Below are 26,180 nucleotides of genomic sequence, written 5' to 3' on the forward strand. Positions count from 1 at the left end.
TACTGAAAAACAAATGCGGCAAAGAAATGTACTTTTTGTCCTGAAGTACAAAGCGTTACGTTTGGGGCAAATCCAACAACACATTCCTGAGTATCACTCTTCATATCTTCAAGCATGGTTGTGGTTGTATCATGTTATTGGTATGCTTGTCAGTGGCAGGCACTAGGGAGTTTTTCAGGATACAAATAAACAGAATTGAGCTAAGCACAGGCAAAATCCTACAGGAAAACTTGGTTCAGTCTGCTTTCCAACAGACACTGGCAGATAAATTCACCTTTCAGCTGGACAATAACCTAAAACACAAAGCCAAATATACACTGGAGTTGGCTTAACAAAACGACATTGAACGTTCCTAAATGTGGCCTAGTTACAGTTTTGACCTATATCGGCTTGAAAATCTATGGCAAGACTTGAAAATGGCTGTCTAGCAATTATCAACAACCAATTTTACAGAGCTTGAAGAACCTTGTAAAGAATAATGGGCAAATATAGGACAATCTAGGCAAAGCTCTTAGAGACTTACCCAGAAAGACTCACAGCTGTAATTGCTGCCAAAGGCGATTCTAACATATTGAGTCAGAGAGTTGAATACTTATCTAATCAAGATATATTAGTGTTTTATTTTCCATTAATTTACTATTATTATTCAAACATTTTTCTTCCACTTTGACATTAGAGTATTTTGTGTAAATCATTGATAAACAAATTACATTAAATCCATTTTAATCCCACTTTGTAACACAACAAAATGTGAAAGGGGTGTGAATACTTTCTGAAGGCACTGTAGAGGTCACAAAGCATCTCAGAGTAGGAGTGCTGATCTAGGATCAGATTTGCTTTTTAGATCATAATGAATTAGTTTATATGGACAGAGTCTAGATCAGCACTCATACTCTGAGATGCTTTGTGAATACGGGCCTTGGTGTTTCCATTCAGGGCAGAGGACAGGAGATAGAGGAGAAGGTTAGGGGGTGGAGGTAAAAGGTTAAAGGTGAGAAGTTACCTGTCAGCCCTGTGCCCGTGACTGTGTGGGAGAGAGGATAGTGCTACATGTGTTCTTGTAATGAGCACTGCAGAACCATTTTTTTGCAGATCTCATCCTGCATTATGACACTTCACCACTGGGTGGCACTGTTGCTTCAGGTTAATTTCTCTGTCTCCTGTGTCACCTGATTTATTGAGGTTCAGGGCAGAAGAAGTGGTATCTTCTTCCAAACAGAAGACCATCATACCAGCACATGTCATATCTCTCGCCTCGTGTAGAACGACTTATGAAACGAATTTATCCTTTTAATCTTGAGTTGTGCTTAACTCCACACAGGCTCTCTATCTCTACTTCTGTAATTACACTTCCTAGTCAAAGGCTGTGACAGATAAGAGGATATTCAACCAGGCTTCAAACATTCAGATGATATGGGCTTGATTAGCCAGACTTTCAATTATCATTTAAAGAGGAGCACAGAGGTGCTGTGAGTATTAGCCATGGGAGGGATTGGATTTTAAGGCTAAACTCTGGAGGATAAATGGCATCCATTTGGGCTCCACTCTTCACAGTTTCTGCTGTGAACTATTGAACTGGAGCTGGGCTTGGGGAAACTGGCTCTGCTGTGGGTGTGCAGGTGACTGTCAATGAGCAGTATGGCTCAAATAATAGAATGAGGTAATAGTCCTTTCTACCTAGCATAACTATGAAGACAATCACCATCAGACATATTAAGTCATTTGATCCCAGTGAGCTAACCCCTGACCAGAGTTTCCGTTAGTTGGTAATTGTCGGCTTTTGGCCGATAATCCGATAAATCAAATTGTTACTGGCCAAATTGACCCGCAAAACAAAAAACAATCCATTGAAAAATAATGCTCTTTATTAATTGATGGAAATACCAGTCGATGGAAATGGATTTGACTGTCATGCTTATTGGTCTATAGGTTCATTTGCATAATGTATTGGGATAAATGTGCACATTTGCGTTAGTCATCATGGCGCCGGAAAAAATGTCAGCAGTTGTGCAACCAATTGTGCTAATATGTGTTTTTCCCCGCGTTATTTGTAACTTATTTTGCACATAATATTTCTGCAACCGTATCTTACGGCAAAAAAAGAGCTTCTGGATATCAGGACAGTGATCACTCACCTCGGATTAGACAAAGAGCTTCTGGATATCAGGACAGTGATCACTCACCTCGGATTAGACAAAGAGCTTCTGGATATCAGGACAGTGATCACTCACCTCGGATTAGACAAAGATTTTTTTCTACAACAAAGACGCTGCACCGGCAAGATAGAACAGCACACTCCAATAAGACGAGGAGGGGCTGTCTGTGCATATTTGCAAACAACAGCTGGTGCACGAAATCAAAGGAACTCTCTAGATTTTGCTCACCTGTAGTAGAGTATATTGTGATAAATTGCAGGCCACGCTACTTGCCTAGAGAGTTTTCAGCTGTACTTTTCGTGGCTGTTTATTTACCACCACAGACAGATGCTGGGACTAAGATCGCACTCAGTCAGCTGTATAAGGAAATAAGCTAACAGGAAACCACTCACCCAGAGGCGGCGCTCCTAGTGGTTGGAGACTTTAATGCAGGGAAACTTAAATCAGTTCTACCAAATTGTGTTTGGTAGAACTGAAATGTTAAATGTGCAACCAGAAGGAAAACAATTTTAGATCACCTGTACTCCACACACAGAGACGCGTACAAAGCTCTCCCTCGCCCTCCATTTGGTAAATCCGACCACAACTCTATCCTCCTGATTCCTGCTTACAAGCCAAAACTATAGACCAGTGACTCGTCTATAAAAAAGTGGTCAGATGAAGCAGATGCTAAACTACAGGACTGTTTTGCTATCACAGACTGGAACATGTTCCGGGATTCTTCCGATGGCATTGAGGAGTACACCACATCAGTCACTGGCTTCATCAATAAATGCATCGAGGACGTCGTCCCCACAGTGACTATATTTACATACCCCAACCAGAAGCCATGGATTACAGGCAACATTCGCACTGAGCTAAAGGGTAGAGCTACCGCTTTCAAGGTGCGGGACTCTAACCCGGAAGCTTACAAGAAATCCTGCTATGCCCTGCGACGAACCTTCAAACAGGCAAAGTGTCAATACAGGGCTAAGATTGAATCATACTACACCGGCTCCGACACGTCTTATATGGCAGGGCTTGCAAACTATTACAGACTGCAAAGGGAAGCACAGCTGCGAGCTGCCCAGTGACACGAGCCTACCAGACGAGCTAAATCACTTCTATGCTCACTTCGAGGCAAGCAACACTGAAGCATGCATGAGAGCATCAGCTGTTCCGGATGACTGTGTGATCACGCTCTCCGTAGCCGACGTGAGTAAGACCTTTAAACAGGTCAACATACACAAGGCTGCGGGGCCAGACGGATTACCAGGACGTGTGCTCCGGGCATGTGCTGACCAATTGGCAGGTGTCTTCACTGACATTTTCAACATGTCCCTGATTGAGTCTGTAATACCAACATGTCCCTGATTGAGTGTGTAATACCAACATGTTTCAAGCAGACCACTATAGTCCCTGTGCCCAAGAACACAAAGGCAACCTGCCTAAATGACTACAGACCCGTAGCACTCATGTCCGTAGCCATGAAGTGCTTTGAAAGGTTGGTAATGGCTCACATCAACACCATTATCCCAGAAACCCTAGACCCACTACAATTTGCATACCGCCCAAACAGATCCACAGATGATGCAATCTCTATTGCACTCCACACTGCCCTTTCCCACATGGACAAAAGGAACACCTATGTGAGAATGCTATTCATTGACTGCAGCTCAGCGTTCAACACCATAATGTAGTAGCTGTAGTGGAGCAGGTTGAGAGCTTCAAGTTCCTCTGTGTCCACATCAACAACAAATTAAAATGGTCCAAACACACCAAGACAGTCGTGAAGAGGGCACGACAAAGCCTATTCCAACTCAGGAAACTAAAAAGATTTGGCATAGGTCCTGAGATCCTCAAAATATTCTACAGCTGCAACATCGAGATTCTACAGCTGCAACACTGGTTGCATCACTACCTGGTATGGCAATTGCTCGGCCTCTGACCGCAAGGCACCACAGAGGGTAGTGCGTACAGCCCTGTACATCACTGGGGCTAAGCTGCCTGCCATCCAGGACCTCTACACCAGGCAGTGTCAGAGGAAGGCCCTAAAAATTGTCAAAGGCCCCAGCCACCCCAGTCATAGACTGTTCTCTCTACTACCAAGCGGTACCGGAGTGTCAAGTCTAGGACAAAAGGCTTCTTAACAGTTTTTACCCCCAAGCCATAAGACTCAGGTAATCAAATGGCTACCCGGACTATTTGCATTGTGTGCCCCCCGCAACCCTCTTTTTACGCTGCTGCTACTCTCTGTTCATCATATATGCATAGTCACTCTAACAATATCTACATGTACATACTAACTCAAAAGTAGCCTCGCTACTTTTATAGCCTCGCTACTGTATATAGCCTCGCTACTTTTATAGCCTCGCTACTTTTATAGCCTCGCTACTGTATATAGCCTGTCTTTTACTGTTGTTTTATTTCCTTACTTACCTATTGTTCACCTAACACCTTTTTTTGCACAATTGGTTAGAGCCTGTAAGTAAGCATTTCACTGTAAGGTCTACTGTATTCGGCGCACATGACAAACACATTTTGATTTGATTTGATCTTACTTATCACACGCACACAGCATACAGTGCCTATTTTGACAGAGCCTTTTACTTCATATTATGAGGCATATCTTACCTTGCTTCAAAGTAGCTTAGGCAAAATCCGACCATAAAAAAGTGGAGTCAATAATTTTTTAAAGACCTCCTCATGTCATTGAAACCAGCATTTCTCCCCTGTTCTATTGGTTTTCATATCAACTTTCTTCGGTTGTCCAGAAGCCAGAGGCACAATCCTAGTCATATTAGCAACCTATCCTAGTTGTTGCATCTTTAGATTCCCCCTCTTTCTACGTTTCTGAGATTTTCACATCTGTCACATACGGAACCGGTCGCATCAGGTGCACTGTTTAAGAATGTTTTTTCCCCCCCGCAAATTGCATTTTGGCAAAAGTTTGAAAATTAAGTTTAATTGGCTGCCTCATTACACGACTTGCATGTTTTGTTAAGATGGATTAGCATAATCTAAATGCTATTTCTGTCATTCTGAGCACCGTGGCTGGACAACCTAACGGGTTACGCACTCAATGCATATGGGTGCGGTAAATTTGTCAAATGGTCGGAAAATTGTTATCTTCCCGGTCACATTGCCCGGTGCCACATTTTCCAAAACGGAAACCCTGCCCCTTGACCCCCTGGCTCACCTGCGAGCTGGAACGAAGGAGAAGTGTGCTGCCGTGTTGGGGGAGAAGTTTCTGGGGCTGTCCAGAGGGCTGCTCCCTGGGAGAGACGGAGAAAGAGAGGGAGAGAGAAGCAGAAAAGAGAGAAGAATTAAACACGGCATAAAAAGAAACAAAATCCAGATTCTAGACTTAGTTAGTTAGTAAATTAATCCCAGGGGAGAGAAAGGATATAAAATCCCCCTACATAGGCATGTCAGTGAATTGTGTGTAATAAGAGGTAGTGAAACTACGCAATAGATTAGCATTTACATTTGAGTCATTTACAGTAGTAGACGCTCTTAATAAGATTGCTAGGTGGGACAATCACATATCACAGGCATAGTAAGTACACTTTTCCTCAATAAAGTGGCTATCAGCAAAATCAGAGCTGGAAGGGGGGTTGTCAAGTGCAAGTGTTGGTTCAGGACAGTGTTTTTTGTATATACAGGGGGGGAACAAGTATTTGATACACTGCCGATTTTGCAGGTTTTCCTACTTACAAAGCATGTAGAGGTCTGTAATTTTTACCATAGGTACACTTCAGCTGTGAGAGGGAATCTAAAACAAAAATATAGAAAATCACATTGTATGATTTTGAAGTAATTAATTTGCAATTTATTGCATGACATAAGTATTTGATCACCTACCAACCAGTAAGAATTCCGGCTCTCACAGACCTGTTCGTTTTTCCTTTAAGAAGCCCTCCTGTTCTCCACTCATTACCTGTATTAACTGCACCTGTTTGAACTTGTTACCTGTATAAAAGACACCTGTCCACACACTCAATCAAACAGACTCCAACCTCTCCACAATGGCCAAGACAAGAGAGCTGTGTAGGGACATCAGGGTTAAATTGTAGACCTGCACAAGGCTGGGATGGGCTACAGGACAATAGGCAAGCAGCTTGGTGAGAAGGCAACAACGGTTGGCGCAATTATTAGAAAATGGAAGAAGGTCAAGATGACGGTCAATCACCCTCGGTCTGGGGCTCCATGCAAGATCTCACCTCGTGGGGCATCAAAGATCATGAGGAAGGTGAGGGATCAGCCCAGAACTACACGGCAGGACCTGGTCAATGACCTGAAGAGAGCTGGGACCACAGTCTCAAAGAAAACCTGCTCAAGCCAGCGCATGTCCAGGCCCGTCTGAAGTTTGCCAATGACCATCTGGATGATCCAGAGGAGGAATGGGAGAAGGTCATGTGGTCTGATGAGACAAAAATTGAGCTTTTTGGTCTAAACTCCACTCGCCGTGTTTGGAGGGAAAAGAAGGATGAGTACAACCCCTTAAACACCATCCCAAATGTGAAGCATGGAGGTGGACACATTATTTGGGGATGATTTTCTGCATACCGGACAGGACGACTGCACCGTATTGAGGGGAGGATGGATGGGGCCATGTATCGCGAGATCTTGGCCAACAACCTCCTTCCCTCAGTAAGAGCATTGAAGATGGGACGTGGCTGGGTCTTCCAGCATGACAACGACCCGAAACACACAGCCAGGGCAACTAAGGAGTGGCTCCGTAAGAAGCATCTCAAGGTCCTGGAGTGGCCTAGCCAGTCTCCAGACCTGAACCCAATAGAAAATCTTTGGAGGGAGCTGAAAGTCCGTATTGCCCAGCGACAGTCCCGATACCTGAAGGATCTGGAGAAGGTCTGTATGGAGGAGTGGGCCAAAATCCCTGCTGCAGTGTGTGCAAACCTGGGCAAGAACTACAGGAAACGTATGATCGCTGTAATTGCAAACAAAGGTTTCTGTACCAAATATTAAGTTCTGCTTTTCTGATGTATCAAATACTTATGTCAAGCAATAAAAGGCTAATTAATTACTTAAAAATCATACAATGTGATTTTCTGGATTTTAGATTCCATCTCTCACAGTTGAAGTGTACCTATGATAAAAAATGACAGACCTCTACATGCTTTGTAAGTAGGAAAACCTGCAAAATTGGTAGTGAATTAAATGCTTCTCCCCACTGTATATATATATTTGTTTATTATTATTTAAGATACTCTTTGAAGATGTATGGTTTCAGGTGCTTTCGGAAGATGGTCAGGGACTCTGCTAGCCTAGCTTCAGGGGGAAGCTGGTAAAATCAAATCAAATGTATTTGTCAGATATGCAGAATACAACAGACCTTACAGTGAAATGCTTACTTACAAGCCCTTAACCAACAATGCAGTTTTCAGAAAATACCTTGCACCATTGGGGTGCAAGGACTGAGAAGAGCTTGGACTGTGCTGAGCAGGAGCTTGACAGCAAAAATAACCCAACACCACAATCACACAGGTTAGATGAAAACCCTTAACCTTTATTGGCATGTGAAAGGTTACTGAAAACTATTGTTCTGTCATCCCTGTGTGTGTGTACTGCATAGGGCCTACATGCAGTATACCCTCCAACTCCTCCTTCAGCATACGCTAAACAGCAAATACGTCCCCCCATCACACCTCCTCCCCTCCTCATCCCTTCGTCTTCCTCATTTCCGACAGGAAAGGGTATTTCAGAGATCACAAAGCTCTTGTTGGAGTGTTCTAATTTAGCCAGGGACAGACGCTGTAAGGAGAGGACAAGAGGAGAGGCGGGGAGGATCCGGATGAAAGGGGTGTTTGATCAATGGGCTGCTAATCGTCTGGTTCTTCTCAGCAACAAGCAGCACAATCAGAGCGCAATGAGATGAATGAGAGGAATAAAGCATTTACAGACCATTAGAGAAAGAAGATGGACACCAACAAGCTACTCAGAACTTAACATCTTACTACTGTCTCAATATAGACTAAATCATACAGCAGTACAGACAGTGGAGAGTGGGGATGGAGAGAGGGGGGGGGGGGGGGGGGGGGTGGGAGAAAGAAAGCGTAAAAGAGAGCAGGGTTGATTAATTGATCTGGAGTTCGGGTATATATATAGAACCCTCAATGTCTGTCTGCTAATTAGCCTACATTGTGGGTACCCAACAGCTCAACATAGAGAAAATCCGGGGTGTGACGTAACAAATTGCTCAACATGGAAAAGCCAAATCCGCTTCACATAAATCATCCCAATCAATCTGAGTGGGACAGGGGAGATGGGGAGAGGGTGAAACATGTGGGGCGCTGCTCTCACCCCTCACTGGGTGGTGAAGCATAGCAGACGGGGTGCCGGGGGTTGGTCCCCACCTCCCTCCCTCCTGCATCAATTATGTATTTTCGCCAGAACAGATCCTTTAAAGGCCCAATACTGCTGTTTTTATATCCATATCAAATCATTCTGGGTTACAATTAAGTACCTTGGTCTAAGGCACTGCATCTCAGTGCAAGAGGCGTCACTGCAGTACCTGTTTCGAATCCAGGATGCATCACATCCGGCCGTGATTGGGAGTCCCATAGGGCAGCGCACAATTGACCCAGCATCGTCCGGGATTGGCCGGTGTAGGCCGGTATTGTAAATAAGAATTTGTTCTTAACTGACTTGCCTCGTTAAATAAATAATAAAAACCTTACTGTAACAGTTTTCTATCAAATTTGGCCAAAATAGTTTTTTGTAGCTAAAAAGCTTTCTCAAGCAAGAATTTTACTAGGACTGTCTGACAGTGGTCTGAGTGGGAGAGGACAACTTAAAACTAGCTGTTATTGGCAGAGAGATTTGGAGCTCTCTTTGTTATTGGTTTATTGACCAATTTACCGCCAGGTGATGTCATCAGGCAAGCCTGAACTCCCTTAGACGGTCCTGTGTAGATTGCACTTTCAACAAGCAACTATCAGGAAATAACACTGATCACATTTTTTTTTGCACACTTTAACAGTGTTAATTTCATTTCGTTAATTTGATTCACAATATCATACAAAACACAGGACATTTTGACTGCTCTGGGCCTTTAAATATTAATTAATTATTAATTAATTCCCTGTCTATCTGCCGGAGTAGGAAACACTTGGCTCCTCTTGCGTGTGTGTGTGTATGAGTGAGTGTGTCTTTGTGTGTGTATATAGTATGTGGTGTGTATGTGTGTCCTGGAACTTGGAGTGCGTAACACTGAGCAGTGTGTTAAGGCTGGGGCCTGTCAGTGAAAGCTGTTTTTAAATGGGCTTGGGGCCTCAGAGGGGCTATTAGGAGGCTTAGAGGCATGAGCTCAATCACTCTGCACTGTGTTTCGCCACATAGATACAGTGCATACAAGCAGGCAGGGGGCTAGATGAATAGATACACACCTCACTGAGAGCGGGAACCATTATTCAAATGAAGTCGCATTCACAGACACACAGGGTGATACACACAGGCAAAGAATGACATTACATTATGGTGAGGAGAGATACTGTAGTTTACTTCAGGGAAACAAAGACACAGTGTGTGTGTGTGTGTGTGTGTGTGTGTGTGTGTGTGTGCGTGCGTGCGTATCAAGGTTAAAAGCGATTCAGAGGTGTATTATTCCATTTGCACTTGAGAGCCCATGGTGTGAGATATGAGAGTTGTTAGAGAGCCCTATGGGAATTTCAGCACTAAAATCCTCCTCAACTCTATGTGTTTCCCTGATGGGAGAAACCCTATCCTCGTTCTACACCCCTGGAGTCATGTTAATTGGGTTGCCACTCATGAAAGAAGAGATGTATGCAGACAGACAGCTAGCTATCGCAGTGAGAGTGACCCATTTTACCTCCCACATAAACAAACACACTCATACAGACGTCTTTGCGGAGACTGGAGAGAAAATACAATAACTCAACAAAAAAAAGGAAAAGATTATCTATGCAAAATGTCCAAATGACATCAGTTTGACTGGTGGTAAAGAAAAAGAAAGATGTAAAAATGACACAACGTGTTTCAGTTCGGCTTCGATGCATATTTTATGTGGTAGAAATACGATCAGCTTTTATGACGCTTCTGTCATGAGAGGGATGGAGTTGGGCCGATTTTATGACTTAATGACCGGTAGTAAATACCTTGCAGAAACTCTCCCTTTGGCTCATCAGTTTGGGAGAATGGAATGTCTGCTGTGGTACACAGAGAGACCGTGCCGCCAAAACTTCAACATCAAACAATGGACACTGAAACAATATTTCTAACATAAATAATGTTGGGAATGATGACAGATGAAATATGGGAAAGGAATGTCTATTTTGTGATGTCATTAAAATGATCAGAAAGACGTTATAACGGAAACATTGTAACTTTAAGAGCTTTCACAATGTATATATCAGATTTACATCTAAATGTTGTAAAACATATGATTAAATATGAAACTATTTGTGAAAAGATAACAATGTGATTTTTGACTTTTTTTTTTTCTTGCAAAACTTGTGCCAGTCAGTAGCTGTCACGTTGTATAAATTATTGGAGACAGGCGCAGGAATTTGTAAAAGGGGGGGGGGGGGGGGGGGGTTTAATACTCCGCCCAAAATATACAATATGCCATGAAAAGGCACGGGGACGAAGCCCAAAACAAACACGTATCCAAAAACACAGGGATGTAACCCAAACAAAAGAGCGAGGTAAAATACACGGGACCCACAATACATTACATGGGGCGAGACCCATAATAACAAATGCTCAACAATACACGGGACGAGACCCGTAATAACAAGTGCACAACAATACACGGGACGAGACCCGTAATAACAAGTGCACAACACACGCAGCACGGAAGACGAAATAACAAAGCACAGGTACTCACAAGACCAACCGACATGGGAACAATAACCGACAAGACAATGGTGAACAGAGGGCACATACAGACAATTACTAATCAGGGGAATTGGAATCAGGTGTGTGTAATGAGACAGTTCATGAACGCCTAGAGGCCGCTGACATAGACCTCCGGAACTGGTGCACAGAATGAGCAGCAGTACTGGGGGAGTCCGTGACAGTGGCTATGCTACTCAGGCCAGAGTGCTTAAAAGGACTAAAAGGAATAGGTCAAACATTCTCAGTCTGCAACTGGGTATTGTGAAGTAGTCTAGGACAATTGACCAAGACGGGAGGGAAGAACAGTTCCCTCTCACCACCGTGTGATACACCCCTGATGTATCCATTCTAAGAACACTCCAGAACAAAAGAAGCCAACAACTAAGAAGGATATTGTGACTTCTGGTGGACATCCAGCGACTTATATCAAACTACTCCCCATAGATGGGAACTACTCCCCATAGACAGATTGAGTGGTTTCAACAGAGAGACGACCGAGAAAGACATCTACGCGTAAATATTTGTTGCATTTCTAATCCGAATAAGTGGTTGTTAGGGTGCTAAATATTTACGGTGAGCGTAGTTTCCAAATGTATGTATGATAAGTCCACTCTTTTTGTCTCTCCCGCTCTTTATCATTTCCCTACCCCTTTTCATTGTGTAACAAGCTGTCATATCAGGTTAGTCCACTAGGGACCTTTCATATGCATTATTTTAGTAATCAATAACTTATAGCGTGTGTGTGTGTGTGTGTTTATGTATTTCTATGTGATTATTTAGTTAGTTAGTAAATAAATAATTAAGACAATTTGTGTATTGCTGATTCATCACTTAGGTTAGGGTTCGTGCAGATGTACAAGGTCAAAGACATTCAGAATGAGACTGATATGAAGAAATTATTGATTGATGACTGGTATGACGCAATATTCTTGAGTTAATTTGGGAAACGGCAACTCATTAAATAAACTTTTCCCGTGGTGGCCCAAATTCCTAGTGAGTTAATAGTTACATGATTCATTTAATCGAGTAATAATTAAACGTAGTAGGTAATTATTCGATAAATAAATCATGATAGTCATGTCGTCACACTTTAATGATGAAGACAGCACCTCTGCAGACCTGAACACTGCATTCTCTCAAGATGCAGAAAGAATTCCAGCCTATTTCTCCACTCCTGTTCCCAAGTCCAAATTTTCCCTACTTTTGGTGCATAATTTTACTGCAACAAATGGTTCACTCTCATTCTAGGAGTTATTATTAAGGCTATGTGAGAGGTTATAGATCTACAGTCAGTGTCCAGATTTCAGTTTTGATTTAACACCATCTAAACAGTAGGCTACCGTTCCCTTGACATGTCAAAGGCCCGTCTTGTGTCTGTCAAATTTGGATAGCGCCTCACAATCATCACACATAACAAGGCCGGCACTGCTATCATCCTCTTTTACTACTTGACCAAATCTTTTCCAAACATTACTTTTCTGGCCCTCCCCTCTCTTTATTTTTCAACTCTTCTTTCGCAGCGTTTCTCTTATTGAGTTCAACTTAGACAATGTCCTTTTTACCTCCGTGGATTGACGTGAACTTTTTCTGCCAGTTCCCAAAAGCAATATTTGGCGCATACAGTTAAGCCCTGAAGCTTAGGCTTATGCACTTATACCAGAAAGCCTAAAATAATGTATGAAAAACCTCAATGTAGCCTATATAAATTGCACAGCGATTATACATTCATAGATTTTTTTAAGGTATTGTTTCTCTTTATTCAACCCATCCGCCACACAGCCGCCCTTCAGCCACACAATATTTAATTAATCTAAACCTATCCGCTCTGCGGATACAACCACAGGGGCTGCGGTTATGAGTCAACCGGAGCATCACTAACACACATCCCTCCATCTCAGTGGCATTCAAACTTTTTCAGCGTGGACCCCATTTTTTTCTCAGCAGAATCTCTGGGGAAATTCACGATCACCACCGAATGAGAGAGAGAGAGAGAGAGAGAGAGAGAGAGAGATTTGCTTTAGCAATGTAAACATACTGTTTCCCATGCTAATAAACGCCCATTGAAATAAATTGAGTTGAGAGAGAGGGAGGGAGGAGAGATACAGCAAGAGGGAAAGGAGATGTCAAGGGAGGGGGAGATAAATAATGTGGTTATGAGAGAGAGCGAGGGGGAGAGAGAGAGTCTATTTAATCCAAGTCATTTTTCAGAGTTATAAAAAAAAGTCCTCCATTTCATTAGTATTAAGTAATTAGGCAAGAAACGTCTAAAGCAGAGACATGATTAAACTGTTAACTCTATATGCTGCTAGAGCTGAGGGAGAATCAGATGGAATTAACACTGACTGACTGACTAAATGACTGACATACTAAATGATTGACTACATGACTGACTGACTATCAGCAATAGGAACTAACCGAGGGAGTGCAGAAGAGAAGCACAATCCAGTAGGTCGGTGTGTAGACAGACAGAAGTGAACATAAACTGTTTTTTTGGATGATTGACAGGGCTGCAACTCTCATTGGAAGTGAGTGGCTCTCTTAGATATGGGTTGCCACGGGGAAATCAGACAGCGAGCAGTTTAAAATCCCACTCTGCAGTAGAGGAGTGTGCTAATTAATCTCGATGAGTCAGAACCCCTCTCCCCCACACAGAGTTATAAGGTATCAGAACGTTACTTTACAACTCTGCTAGCCTCACCAACAGCAGGAGCACAACTATGTCTTTATAGCCGTCAGGAGACAAATTATTTCACAGCATTAGCACAAAGTAACACTATAAAGCCATCACACTTTTGAAGCCTTAAGCTATTAAAATATGGTCTCTGGCTGCATTTGGCTAATTGCAGTATCTTACTAATATCTCTCAAATGTAAAGTTACTTGTATAAGTGAGGTATAACTGGGGACCAGATGCAAACTTGTTGATCATTATCTTAATGGTGTTGTAGTTAGTTAGCGGTTCATGTTTTCCCAGATTGCAGTGGCACACGGCTGGGATGGCAGAGAGGACGCCAGATGGGGCACAGACAGGGTGGTACTAGGTCTGTTGCCACAGTAACACAACAGCATCTTTCTGGGCAGAGACAGTCAGTCGGCTGAAGGGCAGAGATAAAAGAGAGAGAGACAGAGATAACTGTGTGAAGCCACAAATCCAGCAGTAGGAAGAGGAGCTCTCTCGCCCAAATTAATACAAAAGGAAAAGCTGAAATGTCTTGAGGCAATAAGTATTCAAACCCTTTGTTATGGCAAGCCTAAATAAGTTCAGGAGTAAAAATGTGCTTTATTATTTGTCACATGCGCCGATTACAACTGTAGACTTTAGCGCAAAATGCTTACTTATAAGCCCTTAACCAACAATGCAGTTAAGAAAAATAAGTGTTAAGAAAGTATTTACTAAAATAAACTGTAGTAAAAAAAAATATATATATATATATATATATATATATATATATATATATATATATATATATATATATATATATATATATGAAAAAATATTTTAAGAGCAACAATAAAATAACAGTAGCGAGGCTATGTACAGCGGGTACCGGTACAGAGTCAAGTTCCTATGAAGTTAAAAGTTAAATTAAATAAACAAATAAGAGTCCATGCAAATTGTCCAGGTGGCTATTTGATTAATTGTTCAGTAGTCTTATGGCTTGGAGGTAGAAGCTGTGAAGGAGCCTTTTGATCCTAGACTTGGCACTCCGGTACCATTTGCTGTGCGGTAGCAGAGAGAGCAATCTATGACTTGGGTGAGTGGAGTTTTTGACAATTTTTTGGGCCTTCCTCTGACACCGCCCAGTATATAGGTCCTGGATGGCAGGAAGCTTGGCCCAAGTGATGTACCGGACTATACACACTACCCTCTGTAGCACCTTACGGTCGGATGCCGAGCAGTTAACATACCAGTCGGTGATGCAACCTGTCAGGATGCTCTCAGTGGTGCAGCTGTATAACTTTTTGAGGATCTGAGGACCCATGCCACATTTTTTCAGTCTCCTGAGGGGGAAAGGCTTTGTCGTGCCCTCTTCACAACTGTCTTGGTGTGTTTGGACCATTATAGTTTCCTGGTGATGTGGACACCAAGGAACTTGAAACTCTCAACCTGCTCCACTACAGCCCCGTTGATGTGAATGGGGGCGTGTTCGGACCTCATTTTTCTGTAGTCCACAATCATTTTCTTTGTCTTGCTCACGTAGAGGGAGAGGTTGTTGTCCTGGCACCACACTGGCAGGTCTCTGACCTCCTCCCTATAGGCTGTCTCATCGTTGTCGGTGATCAGGCCTACCACTGTTGTGTCGTCAGCAAACTTAACGATGGCGTTGGATTCGTGCTTGGCCACGCAGTCGTGGGTGAACAGGGAGCACAGGAGGGGACAAAGCATGCACCATAGAGGGGCCCCCGTGTTGAGGATCAGCATGGCAGATGTGTTGTTGCCTACCCTCACCACCTGAGGGTGTTGTCAGGAAGTCCAGGATCCAGTTGCAGAGGGAGGTGTTTAGTCCCAGGGTCCTTAGTTTGGGGATGAGCTTTGTGGGCACTATGGTATTGAATGCTGAGCTGTAGTGAATGAACAGCATACTCACATAGGTGTTCCTGTGGATCTGTTGGGGCGGTAAGCTGGTGTTGATATGAGCCATGACCAACCTTTCAGTTCACTTATTGGCTACTGACACGAGTGCTACGGTCCAGTAGTCATTTAGGCAGGTTACCTTCACTTTCTTGGGCACAGGGACTATGGTGATCTGCTTGAAACATGTAGGTAAAACAGACTTGGTCAGGGAGAGGTTGAAAATGTCAGTGAAGACACTTGCCAGTTGGTCCGCACATGCTCTGGGTACACGTCTTAGTAATCCGTCTGGCCCCGCGGCCTTGTGAATGTTGACCTGTTTAATGGTCTTGCTCACATTGGCTATGGAAAGCATGATCAAACAGTAGTCCGGAACAGCTGGTGCTCTCATGCATGCTTCAGTGTTGCTTGCCTCGAAGCAAGCATAAAAGGCATTTAGCTCATCTGGTAGGCTCACGTCACTGGGCAGCTCGCAGCTGGGTTTCCCTTTGTAGTACATAATAGTTTGCAAGCCCTGCCACATCCGACGAGCGTCAGAGCCGGTGTAGTAGGATTCAATCTTAGTCCTCAATCTAGTCCTGTATCGACACTTTGCCTGTTTGATGGTTCGTCTGAGGCCATAGTGGCATATCATATCATAGCATATCTCATAAGCGTTCGAATTAGTGACCCGCTCATTGAAACCGGCAGCTCTAGCCTTTAGCTCGGTACGGATGTTGCCTGTAATCCATGGCTTCTGGTTGGGATATGTACATACGGTCACTGTGGGGATGATGTTGTTGATGCACAAAATTGATGAAGCCGGTGACTCAGGTGGTATAGTCCTCAATGCGATTGGATGAATCCCAAAACATATTCTAGTCTGTGCTAGCAAAACAGTTCTGTAGCTTAGCATCCGCGTCATCTGACCACTTCTGCATTGAGAGAGTCACTGGTACTTCCTGCTTTAGTGTTTGCTTGTAAGCAGGAATCAAGAGGATGGAATTATGGTCAGATTTGCCAAATGGAGGGCAAGGGAGAGCTTTGCACGCATCTCTGTGTGATGAGTAAAGGTGGTCTAGAGTTTTTTTTCCCCCTTGTTGCACATGTGACATGCTGCTCGAAATGAGGTCAAACGGATTTAAATTTGCCTGCATTAAATCCCCCGGCCACTAGGAGCGCCACTTCTGGATGAGCATTTTCTTGTTTGCTTATGGCCTTGAGTGTGGTCTTCGTACCAGCGTCGGTTTGTGGTGGTAAATAGACGGCTACGAAGAATATAGATGATATGTCATGTTGTGTCTTGTCTCTGTCCTTTCCCTTCACCCTGTCTCCCTCTGCTGGTCGTTGTTAGGTTACCTTTTCTCCCCCGCTTTCTCCCAGCTGTTCCTTGTCTCCTCTAACTACCCATTCACCCCGTTTCCCACCTGTTCCCTTTTTCCCTCTGATTAGGTCCCTATATCTCTCTCTGTTTCTGTTCCTGTCCTTGTCGGATTCTTGTTTGTGTTTCATGCCTGAGCCAGACTATCGTCATGTTTGCTGTAACCTTGTCCTGTCCTGTCGGAATCTGCCGGTCTATCTGAGCCTACCTATGTTTGGTTATTAAAGAAGCTCTGTTTAAGTTAGTTCGCTTTTGGGTCCTCATTCACTCACCATAACAGAAGAATCCGACCAAGAATGGACCCAGCGACTTCGGATCCTCTCCACTCAGCCGTCGGGATCCAGGGAGCGATGCTAGGCAGACACGAGCAGGAAGTGTCTGCTGCTCGACATGCCGTTGAGACCCTGGCCACCCAAGTCTCCAACCTCACAGAACAGGTTCACCATCTCCGCCTCGATCCACCGGCCACTTCCAGGGCTTTCGAATCTCCGGAGCCCAGAATCAATAACCCGCCGTGTTACTCTGGGGAGCCCACTGAATGCCGCTCGTTCCTCACCCAGTGATATTGTGTTTTCTCTCCAGCCCAACACTTACTCCAGGAGCACTGCTCGTGTCGCCTACGTCATATCTCTCCTTATTGGACGGGCTCGTGAATGGGGCACGGCAATCTGGGAGGCAAGGGCTGAGTGTACTAACCAGTATCAGGACTTTAAGGAGGAGATGATACGGGTTTTTGATCGATCTGTTTTTGGGGAGGAGGCTTCCAGGGCCCTGTCTTCCCTATGTCAAGGCAATCGATCCATAACAGACTACTCTATTGAGTTTCGCACTCTTGCTGTCTCCAGTGGCTGGAACGAGCCGGCCTTGCTCGCTCGTCTTCTGGAGGGTCTCCGCGCAGAGGTAAAGGATGAGATTCTCTCCCGGGAGGTTCCTTCCAGCGTGGATTCCTTGATTGAACTCGCTATTCGCATTGAGCGACGGGTTGATCTTCGTCACCGAGCTCGTGGAAAGGAGCTCGCGCTCTCCGTCGCCCCCCTCTCCGCATCACTACCATCTTCCTCTGCCGGCTCGGGTGCTGAGCCCATGCAGCTGGGAGGTATCCGCATCTCGACTAAGGAGAGGGAACGGAGAATCACCAACCGCCTCTGTCTCTATTGCGGTTCCGCTGGTCATTTTGTCACTTCATGTCCAGTAAAAGGCCAGAGCTCGTCAGTAAGCGGAGGGCTACTGGTGAGCGCTACTACTCCTGTCTCTCCTTCAAGATCCTGCACTACCTTGTCGGTCCATCTACGCTGGACCGGTTCGTCTGCTTCCTGCAGTGCCTTAATAGACTCTGGGGCGGAGGGCTGTTTTATGGACGAGACCTGGGCTCGGGAACATGACATTCCTCTCAGACAGTTAAAGGAGCCCACGGCCTTGTTCGCCCTGGATGGTAGTCCTCTCCCCAGGATTCAGCGTGAGACGCTACCTTTAACCCTCACTGTTTCTGGTAATCATAGTGAAACCATTTCTTTTTTAATTTTTCGTTCACCTTTTACACCTGTTGTTTTGGGCCATCCCTGGCTAGTTTGTCATAATCCTTCCATTAATTGGTCTAGTAATTCTATCCTCTCCTGGAACGTCTCTTGTCATGTGAAATGTTTAATGTCTGCTATCCCTCCTGTTTCCTCTGTCTCTTCTTCACAGGAGGAGCCTGGTGATTTGACAGGGGTGCCGGAGGAATATCACGATCTGCGCACGGTGTTCAGTCGGTCCAGGGCCACCTCTCTTCCTCCACACCGGTCGTATGATTGTAGTATTGATCTCCTTCCGGGAACCACCCCCCCCCGGGGTAGACTATACTCTCTGTCGGCTCCCGAACGTAAGGCTCTCGAAGATTATTTGTCTGTAGCTCTTGACGCCGGTACCATAGTCCCCTCCTCCTCTCCCGCCGGAGCGGGGGTTTTTTTTGTCAAGAAGAAGGACGGGTCTCTGCGCCCCTGCATAGATTATCGAGGGCTGAATGACATAACAGTGAAGAATCGTTATCCGCTTCCTCTTATGTCTTCAGCCTTCGAGATCCTGCAGGGAGCCAGGTTTTTCACTAAGTTGGACCTTCGTAACGCTTACCATCTCGTGCGCATCAGGGAGGGGGACGAGTGGAAGACGGCGTTTAACACTCCGTTAGGGCACTTTGAATACCGGGTTCTTCCTTTCGGCCTCGCTAACGCTCCAGCTGTCTTTCAGGCATTAGTCAATGATGTCCTGAGAGACATGCTGAACATCTTTGTTTTCGTCTACCTTGACGATATCCTGATTTTTTCACCGTCACTCCAGATTCATGTTCAGCACGTTCGACGTGTCCTCCAGCGCCTTTTAGAGAATTGTCTTTTTGTGAAGGCTGAGAAGTGCACTTTTCATGCCTCCTCCGTCACATTTCTCGGTTCTGTTATTTCCGCTGAAGGCATTAAGATGGATCCCGCTAAGGTCCAAGCTGTCATTGATTGGCCCGCCCCTAAGTCACGCGTCGAGCTGCAGCGCTTTCTCGGCTTCGCGAACTTCTATCGTCGTTTCATCCGTAATTTCGGTCAGGTGGCAGCTCCTCTCACAGCCCTTACTTCTGTCAAGACGTGCTTTAAGTGGTCCGTTTCCGCCCAGGGAGCTTTTGATCTCCTCAAGAATCGTTTTACATCCGCTCCTATCCTTGTTACACCTGACGTCTCTAGACAGTTCGTTGTCGAGGTTGACGCGTCAGAGGTGGGCGTGGGAGCCATTCTTTCTCAGCGCTCCCTCTCTGACGACAAGGTCCACCCATGCGCGTATTTTTCTCATCGCCTGTCGCCGTCGGAACGTAACTATGATGTGGGTAACCGCGAACTGCTCGCCATCCGGTTAGCCCTAGGCGAATGGCGACAGTGGTTGGAGGGGGCGACCGTTCCTTTTGTCGTTTGGACTGACCATAGGAACCTTGAGTACATCCGTTCTGCCAAACGACTTAATGCGCGTCAGGCGCGTTGGGCGCTGTTTTTTCGCTCGTTTCGAGTTCGTGATTTCTTATCGTCCGGGCTCTAAGAACACCAAGCCTGATGCTTTGTCTCGTCTCTTCAGTTCTTCAGTAGCCTCCACTGACCCCGAGGGGATTCTCCCTGAGGGGCGTGTTGTCGGGTTGACTGTCTGGGGAATTGAGAGGCAGGTAAAACAAGCGCTCACTCACACTCCGTCGCCGCGCGCTTGTCCTAGGAACCTTCTTTTCGTTCCCGTTCCTACTCGTCTGGCCGTTCTTCAGTGGGCTCACTCTGCCAAGTTAGCCGGCCACCCTGGCGTTCGGGGTACGCTTGCTTCCATTCGCCAGCGTTTTTGGTGGCCCACCCGGGAGCATGACACGCGTCGTTTCGTGGCTGCTTGTTCGGTCTGCGCGCAGACTAAGTCCGGTAACTCTCCTCCTGCCGGCCGTCTCAGGCCGCTTCCTATTCCCTCTCGACCGTGGTCTCACATCGCCTTAGATTTTGTCACCGGACTGCCTTCGTCAGCGGGGAAGACTGTTATTCTTACGGTTGTCGATAGGTTCTCTAAGGCGGCTCATTTCATTCCCCTTGCTAAGCTTCCTTCTGCTAAAGAGACGGCACAAATCATCATCGAGAACGTTTTCAGAATTCATGGCCTTCCGTCAGACGTCGTTTCGGACAGAGGTCCGCAATTCACGTCTCAATTTTGGAGGGAGTTTTGCCGTTTGATTGGGGCTTCCGTCAGTCTCTCTTCCGGCTTTCACCCCCAGTCTAACGGTCAAGCAGAACGGGCCAATCAGACTATTGGTCGCATCTTACGCAGTCTTTCTTTTCGCAACCCTGCGTCTTGGTCAGAACAGCTCCCCTGGGCAGAATACGCCCACAACTCGCTTCCTTCGTCTGCGACCGGGCTATCTCCTTTTCAGAGTAGCCTCGGGTACCAGCCTCCGCTGTTCTCATCTCAGTTCGCCGAGTCCAGCGTCCCCTCCGCTCAGGCTTTTGTCCAACGTTGCGAGCGCACCTGGAAGAGGGTCAGGTCTGCACTTTGCCGTTATAGGGCGCAGACTGTGAGGGCTGCTAATAAGCGTAGAACTAAGAGTCCTAGATATTGTCGCGGTCAGAGAGTTTGGCTCTCCACTCAGAACCTTCCCCTTAAGACGGCTTCTCGCAAGTTGACCCCGCGGTTCATTGGTCCGTTCCGTATTTCTCGGGTCATTAATCCTGTCGCAGTTCGACTTCTTCTTCCGCGATACCTTCGTCGCGTCCACCCGGTCTTCCATGTCTCCTGTATTAAGCCCGTTCTTCGCGCCCCCGCTCGTCTTCCCCCCCCACCCCCATCCTTGTCGAGGGCGCACCCATCTACAGGGTCCGCAGGATTTTGGACATGCGTCCTCGGGGCCGTGGTCACCAGTACCTTGTCGATTGGGAGGGGTACGGTCCTGAGGAGAGGAGTTGGGTTCCCTCTCGGGACGTGCTGGACCGTGCGCTGATCGAGGATTTCCTCCGTTGCCGCCAGGTTTCCTCCTCGAGTGCGCCAGGAGGCGCTCGGTGAGTGGGGGGGTACTGTCATGTTGTGTCTTGTCTCTGTCCTTTCCCTTCACCCTGTCTCCCTCTGCTGGTCGTTGTTAGGTTACCTTTTCTCCCCCGCTTTCTCCCAGCTGTTCCTTGTCTCCTCTAACTACCCATTCACCCCGTTTCCCACCTGTTCCCTTTTTCCCTCTGATTAGGTCCCTATATCTCTCTCTGTTTCTGTTCCTGTCCTTGTCGGATTCTTGTTTGTGTTTCATGCCTGAGCCAGACTATCGTCATGTTTGCTGTAACCTTGTCCTGTCCTGTCGGAATCTGCCGGTCTATCTGAGCCTACCTATGTTTGGTTATTAAAGAAGCTCTGTTTAAGTTAGTTCGCTTTTGGGTCCTCATTCACTCACCATAACATGATAACTGTCTTGGTAGATAGTGTGGTCTACATCTTATCATGAGGCACTCGAGGCGAGAAATACCTCGAGACTACCTTAATATTAGACATTGCGAACCAGTTGTTATTGACAAATAGACACACACCCCCACCCCTCGTCTTACCAGAGTTACATAATAAGAAGCATGGACTCACTTGGTGTGCAATAATAGTGTTTACCATTATTTCTGAATGACTACCTCCTCTCTGTACCCCACATATACAATTATATGTAAGGTCCCTCAGTCAAGCAGTGAATTTCAAACACCGATTCAACCACAAAGACCAGGGAGGTTTTCCAATGTCTCACAAAGAAGGGCACCTATTATTTGATGTGTACAAAAAAAGCAGCAATGAATATCCCTTTGAACATGATGAAGTTAATTACACCTTATGGTGTATAAATACACCCAGTCACTATACGTCCTGAATACAATACGTTATGTTTGGGGCAAGTCCAATACAACACCTACACTGAGTATCACTCTTCATATTTTCACGCATGGTGGTGGCTGCATCATGCTATGGATATGCTTGTCATTGGCAAGGACCAGGATGTTTTTTTATGATAAAACATTTAACAGAATAGAGCTAAGCACAGACAAAATCCTAGAGGAAAACTGGTTTCAGCCTGTTTTTTTTTATTTAAAATTTATTTCACCTTTATTTAACCAGGTAGGCGAGTTGAGAACAAGTTCTCATTTACAACTGTAACCTGGCCAAGATAAAGCAAAGCAGTGTGACACAGACAACAGCACTGAGTTACACATGGAATAAACAATAAACAAGCCAACAATACAATAAACAAGTCAATGACAGTCAATAAATAGGCCATAGGAGCGAATAATTACAATTTAGCAGATTAACACTGGAGTGATGAATGAGCAGATGATGATGATTTGCAAAAGAGACACGGAGACAAATTCACCTTTCATCATGACAACAACCTAAAACACAAGACCAAATATACACTGGAGTTGGAAATATATGGCAAGACTTTAGTGGCTGTTTAAGCAATGATCAACAAACAATATGACAGAGCTTGAAGAATTATGTGAAAATATTGTACAAACCAGGTGTGCAAAGTTCTTAGAGACTTACCCCAAAAGTATATATTTCCCCCTTCCACTTTGACATTAGTATTTTGTGTCGATCGTTGACCCAAAAACTACATTTAAATCAATTTGAATCCCAGTTTGTAAGACAACAAGATGTGGGGAAAGTCCAGACGTGTGAATACTTTCTGAAGATACTGTATACTGAACAAAAATCTAAACGCAACATTTTCATGAGCTGAAATAAAAGATCCCAGAAATGGTACATAAGCACCAAAAGCTTATTTTTCAAAAATGTTGTGCAGAAATGTGTCTCATCCCCATTAGTGTGCATTTCTCCTTTGCCAATATAATCCATCCACCTGACAGGTCTGACATACCAAGATCATTACACAGGTGCACCTTGTGCTGTGGACAATAAAAGGCCACTCTAAAAATGTGCATTTTTGTCACACCTCACAATACCACAGATGTCTCAAGTTTAGAGGGAGCGTGCCATATGCATGCTGACTGCAAGAATGTCCACCAGAGCTGTTGCCACAGAATGTTATGTTAATTTTTCTACCATAAGCCACCTCCAACATCGTTTTAGAGAATTTGGCAGTACTGTACGTCCAACTGGCCTCACAACCGCAGACCACGTAAGCCCAGGACCTCCACACCCAGCTTCTTCACCTGCAGGATCATCTGAGACCAGCCACTTGGACAGGTGATGAAACTGAGAAGTATTTCTGTCTGTAATAAAGCCCTTTTGTGGGGAAAAACGAATTATGATTAGCTGGGCCTGGCTCCCCAGTGGCTTGGCTCCCAAGTGGATGGATCAATTCCCTCCCAGGCCCACCCATGGCTGCACCACTGCACAGTCATGTGAAATCCATAGATCAGGGCCTGATGAATTTATTCAAATTGACTGATTTCTTTATATGAACTGTAACTCAGTAAAATCGTTGAAGTTGTTTGTGCATGTTGAGTTTATATTTTTGCTCAGTTTAGCAAGCCACAGCCGGCCACGTGACTCACTTTCTGTGGGAGCGAACCATTTTCGTGAACGGGGTGGTGTACCTAGTAAACTGGCCACCGAGTGCACATGTGTGGGTGCTCTAGAGGGAGCGATGACAGAAAAGTCAATAGAAGCCAGAGGTCAAGATCATAGCTTCTCTCCTCCAGCATGTCCTGCAACCCAAAGTGTTTGTGTGTGTGTGTGTGAGCGTGTGTGTGCATGCGTGTGAGCGTGTGTGCTTGACAGCCTATACAGTTTTATTATTTCCTGTTGAAGAAATGAGCTGGTTGTGATTGCATTTCACTAAATGTCACCAGGCTCAACTTAATCCACCAATAAGAACACACGGGCCACAGCCCCTGTTGAGACAGTGCTGTGATTTCCTGTCTGCCTGTCTGTTATTCTCTCCAGCTCCTTTCTCTATCTCTCCTCCAATTTTCTCTTGTTCTCTATATCTATCTCTTTGGAAGAGGGGTGTGGGTGCGTGCGTGCACATGCTAGGGATGTGACAAATGGACAATTTTGCTAAACGTTTAACTTCTTTGATATAGGGGGCGCTCTTTTAAATTTTGGATAAAAAAACGTTCCCGTTTTAAGCGCGATATTTTGTCACGAAAAGATGCTCGACTATGCATATAATTGACAGCTTTGGAAAGAAAACACTCTGACGTTTCCAAATCTGCAAAGATATTGTCTGTGAGTGCCACATAACTGATGCTACAGGCGAAACCAAGAGGAAATTTCAAACAGGAAGTATCCCCAGATTTTGAAGGCGCTGTGTTTCAATGAGTCCTTATATGGCTGTGTATGGGTCACGAATGAGCTTAGACTTTCTGTCGTTTCCCCATAGTGTCGACAGCATTGTGACGTATTTGTAGGCATATCATTGGAAGATTGACCATTTTACACTACATATACCAGGTGGCCGCTTGGTGTCCTCCGTCGCAATTATTGCGTAATCTCCAGCTGCATGTATTTTTCTCTTTGCTTCCGAGGAGAAACCCAACTGCCACAAATTATTTATCATCGAATAGATATGTGAAAACACCTTGAGGATTGATTCTAAACAACGTTTGCCATGTTTCTGTCGATATTATGGAGTTAATTTGGAAGAAAAGTTCGGCGTTGTAATGACTGAATTTTCGGCTAGACGCTAGAGGTTAAACATCATAACATTCAGAGAAAAAAATAACCATACAATTCCACATCAATTCACAATGCAGAATAATGGTCTTTTTACACATGACCGCTAGGGCCAGGCAATGAAGTGACATCTACCGCAGTCATATACCCTTGAAAGCGCCTCGGCAATGGCATGTTTGTTTGTCTGTAACGGTACACTACAGCTTTTCAAACGCCGACATGAAACCTTCTCTGGAGATAGTTTCGAAGCGCCACTGAATGGGCATTTTTCTTGTCTGTATAGGAATGCCCCATCTGAGCCGGGATTAACGTCCATCACTAGGTGGGCAGAACTGTCAATCAAATAATCTTGAGCTGCCTGCACGCAGCCTGCCTGTATGCTGCTTGCGCGCAGACCACTCTCTCCTAAAATAATAACTTTAAAGTTTGTTAAATACTGTGATTTACCATGACATTCAGTAGAAAGAAAACTTCTGCTAGGAATCGACTCCTAAAATTCAATATTTTTGGAACAGAGACAGATTAGTTGCCATACTTCCGCGAACACAAACGCTCACATCTTTCATAGCGAGCTAGCGAGGGACTGCGAGAGAGAGGAGGGACATAGAATAGGCAGGTCGGCCACCAGGCAGAAGGAGTCAGAACCCTGCACTAGGTCAAGCTATCCACAATCAAAAACTGTATTTCACAATGGAATGTTGTATTTCGCAACTTCAGTAAAGCAGGGTCTATCATCAATGAATAGGCTAGGATATTCTACATGCAACAGATTGAAGACTGAACACACTCACATTATTAGCGAAGATTAAGAGCAGGCGAGCAAGCTGCACTTTGATTTTAATTCAGTGGAGGAAAAAAAACAACAACATTGTTTATCCATTAGGGATTTTTCTTAACAGTAAAGGATCCCAATTTTGTTTAAATGTTTTAACGTTAAAACGTTCACAACCCTAGCGCACACACACAGACATGTACACAATCCCCAGCGACAAGGAGCTACAGTATGTAACGCGTTGACTCTGACTAAACAACCAGTGAACACTATTTGCTGAATGTGTATGAGTGTTCTCTGTATGTGTGACTTGCTGGGTGGATCC

At 44.9% G+C, this 26,180-nt stretch overlaps 1 protein-coding gene across 8 annotated transcripts in view; it reads right to left on the reverse strand.

Annotated features, from left to right (window-relative positions):
• Positions 1–26,180, reverse strand: part of LOC110521825 (microtubule-associated serine/threonine-protein kinase 2) — a 167,918-nt gene that overhangs the window by 48,477 nt on the left and 93,261 nt on the right. For all 8 annotated transcript variants that reach the window (XM_036969243.1, XM_036969242.1, XM_036969239.1 and 5 more), the window contains one exon: positions 5,335–5,410. In XM_036969243.1, the coding sequence (XP_036825138.1) occupies positions 5,335–5,410 (76 nt within the window). The remainder of the gene's footprint in view (positions 1–5,334; positions 5,411–26,180) is intronic.

Source organism: Oncorhynchus mykiss, chromosome 30 (genome assembly GCF_013265735.2).
Source record: "Oncorhynchus mykiss isolate Arlee chromosome 30, USDA_OmykA_1.1, whole genome shotgun sequence".
Classification (NCBI taxonomy): domain Eukaryota; kingdom Metazoa; phylum Chordata; class Actinopteri; order Salmoniformes; family Salmonidae; genus Oncorhynchus; species Oncorhynchus mykiss.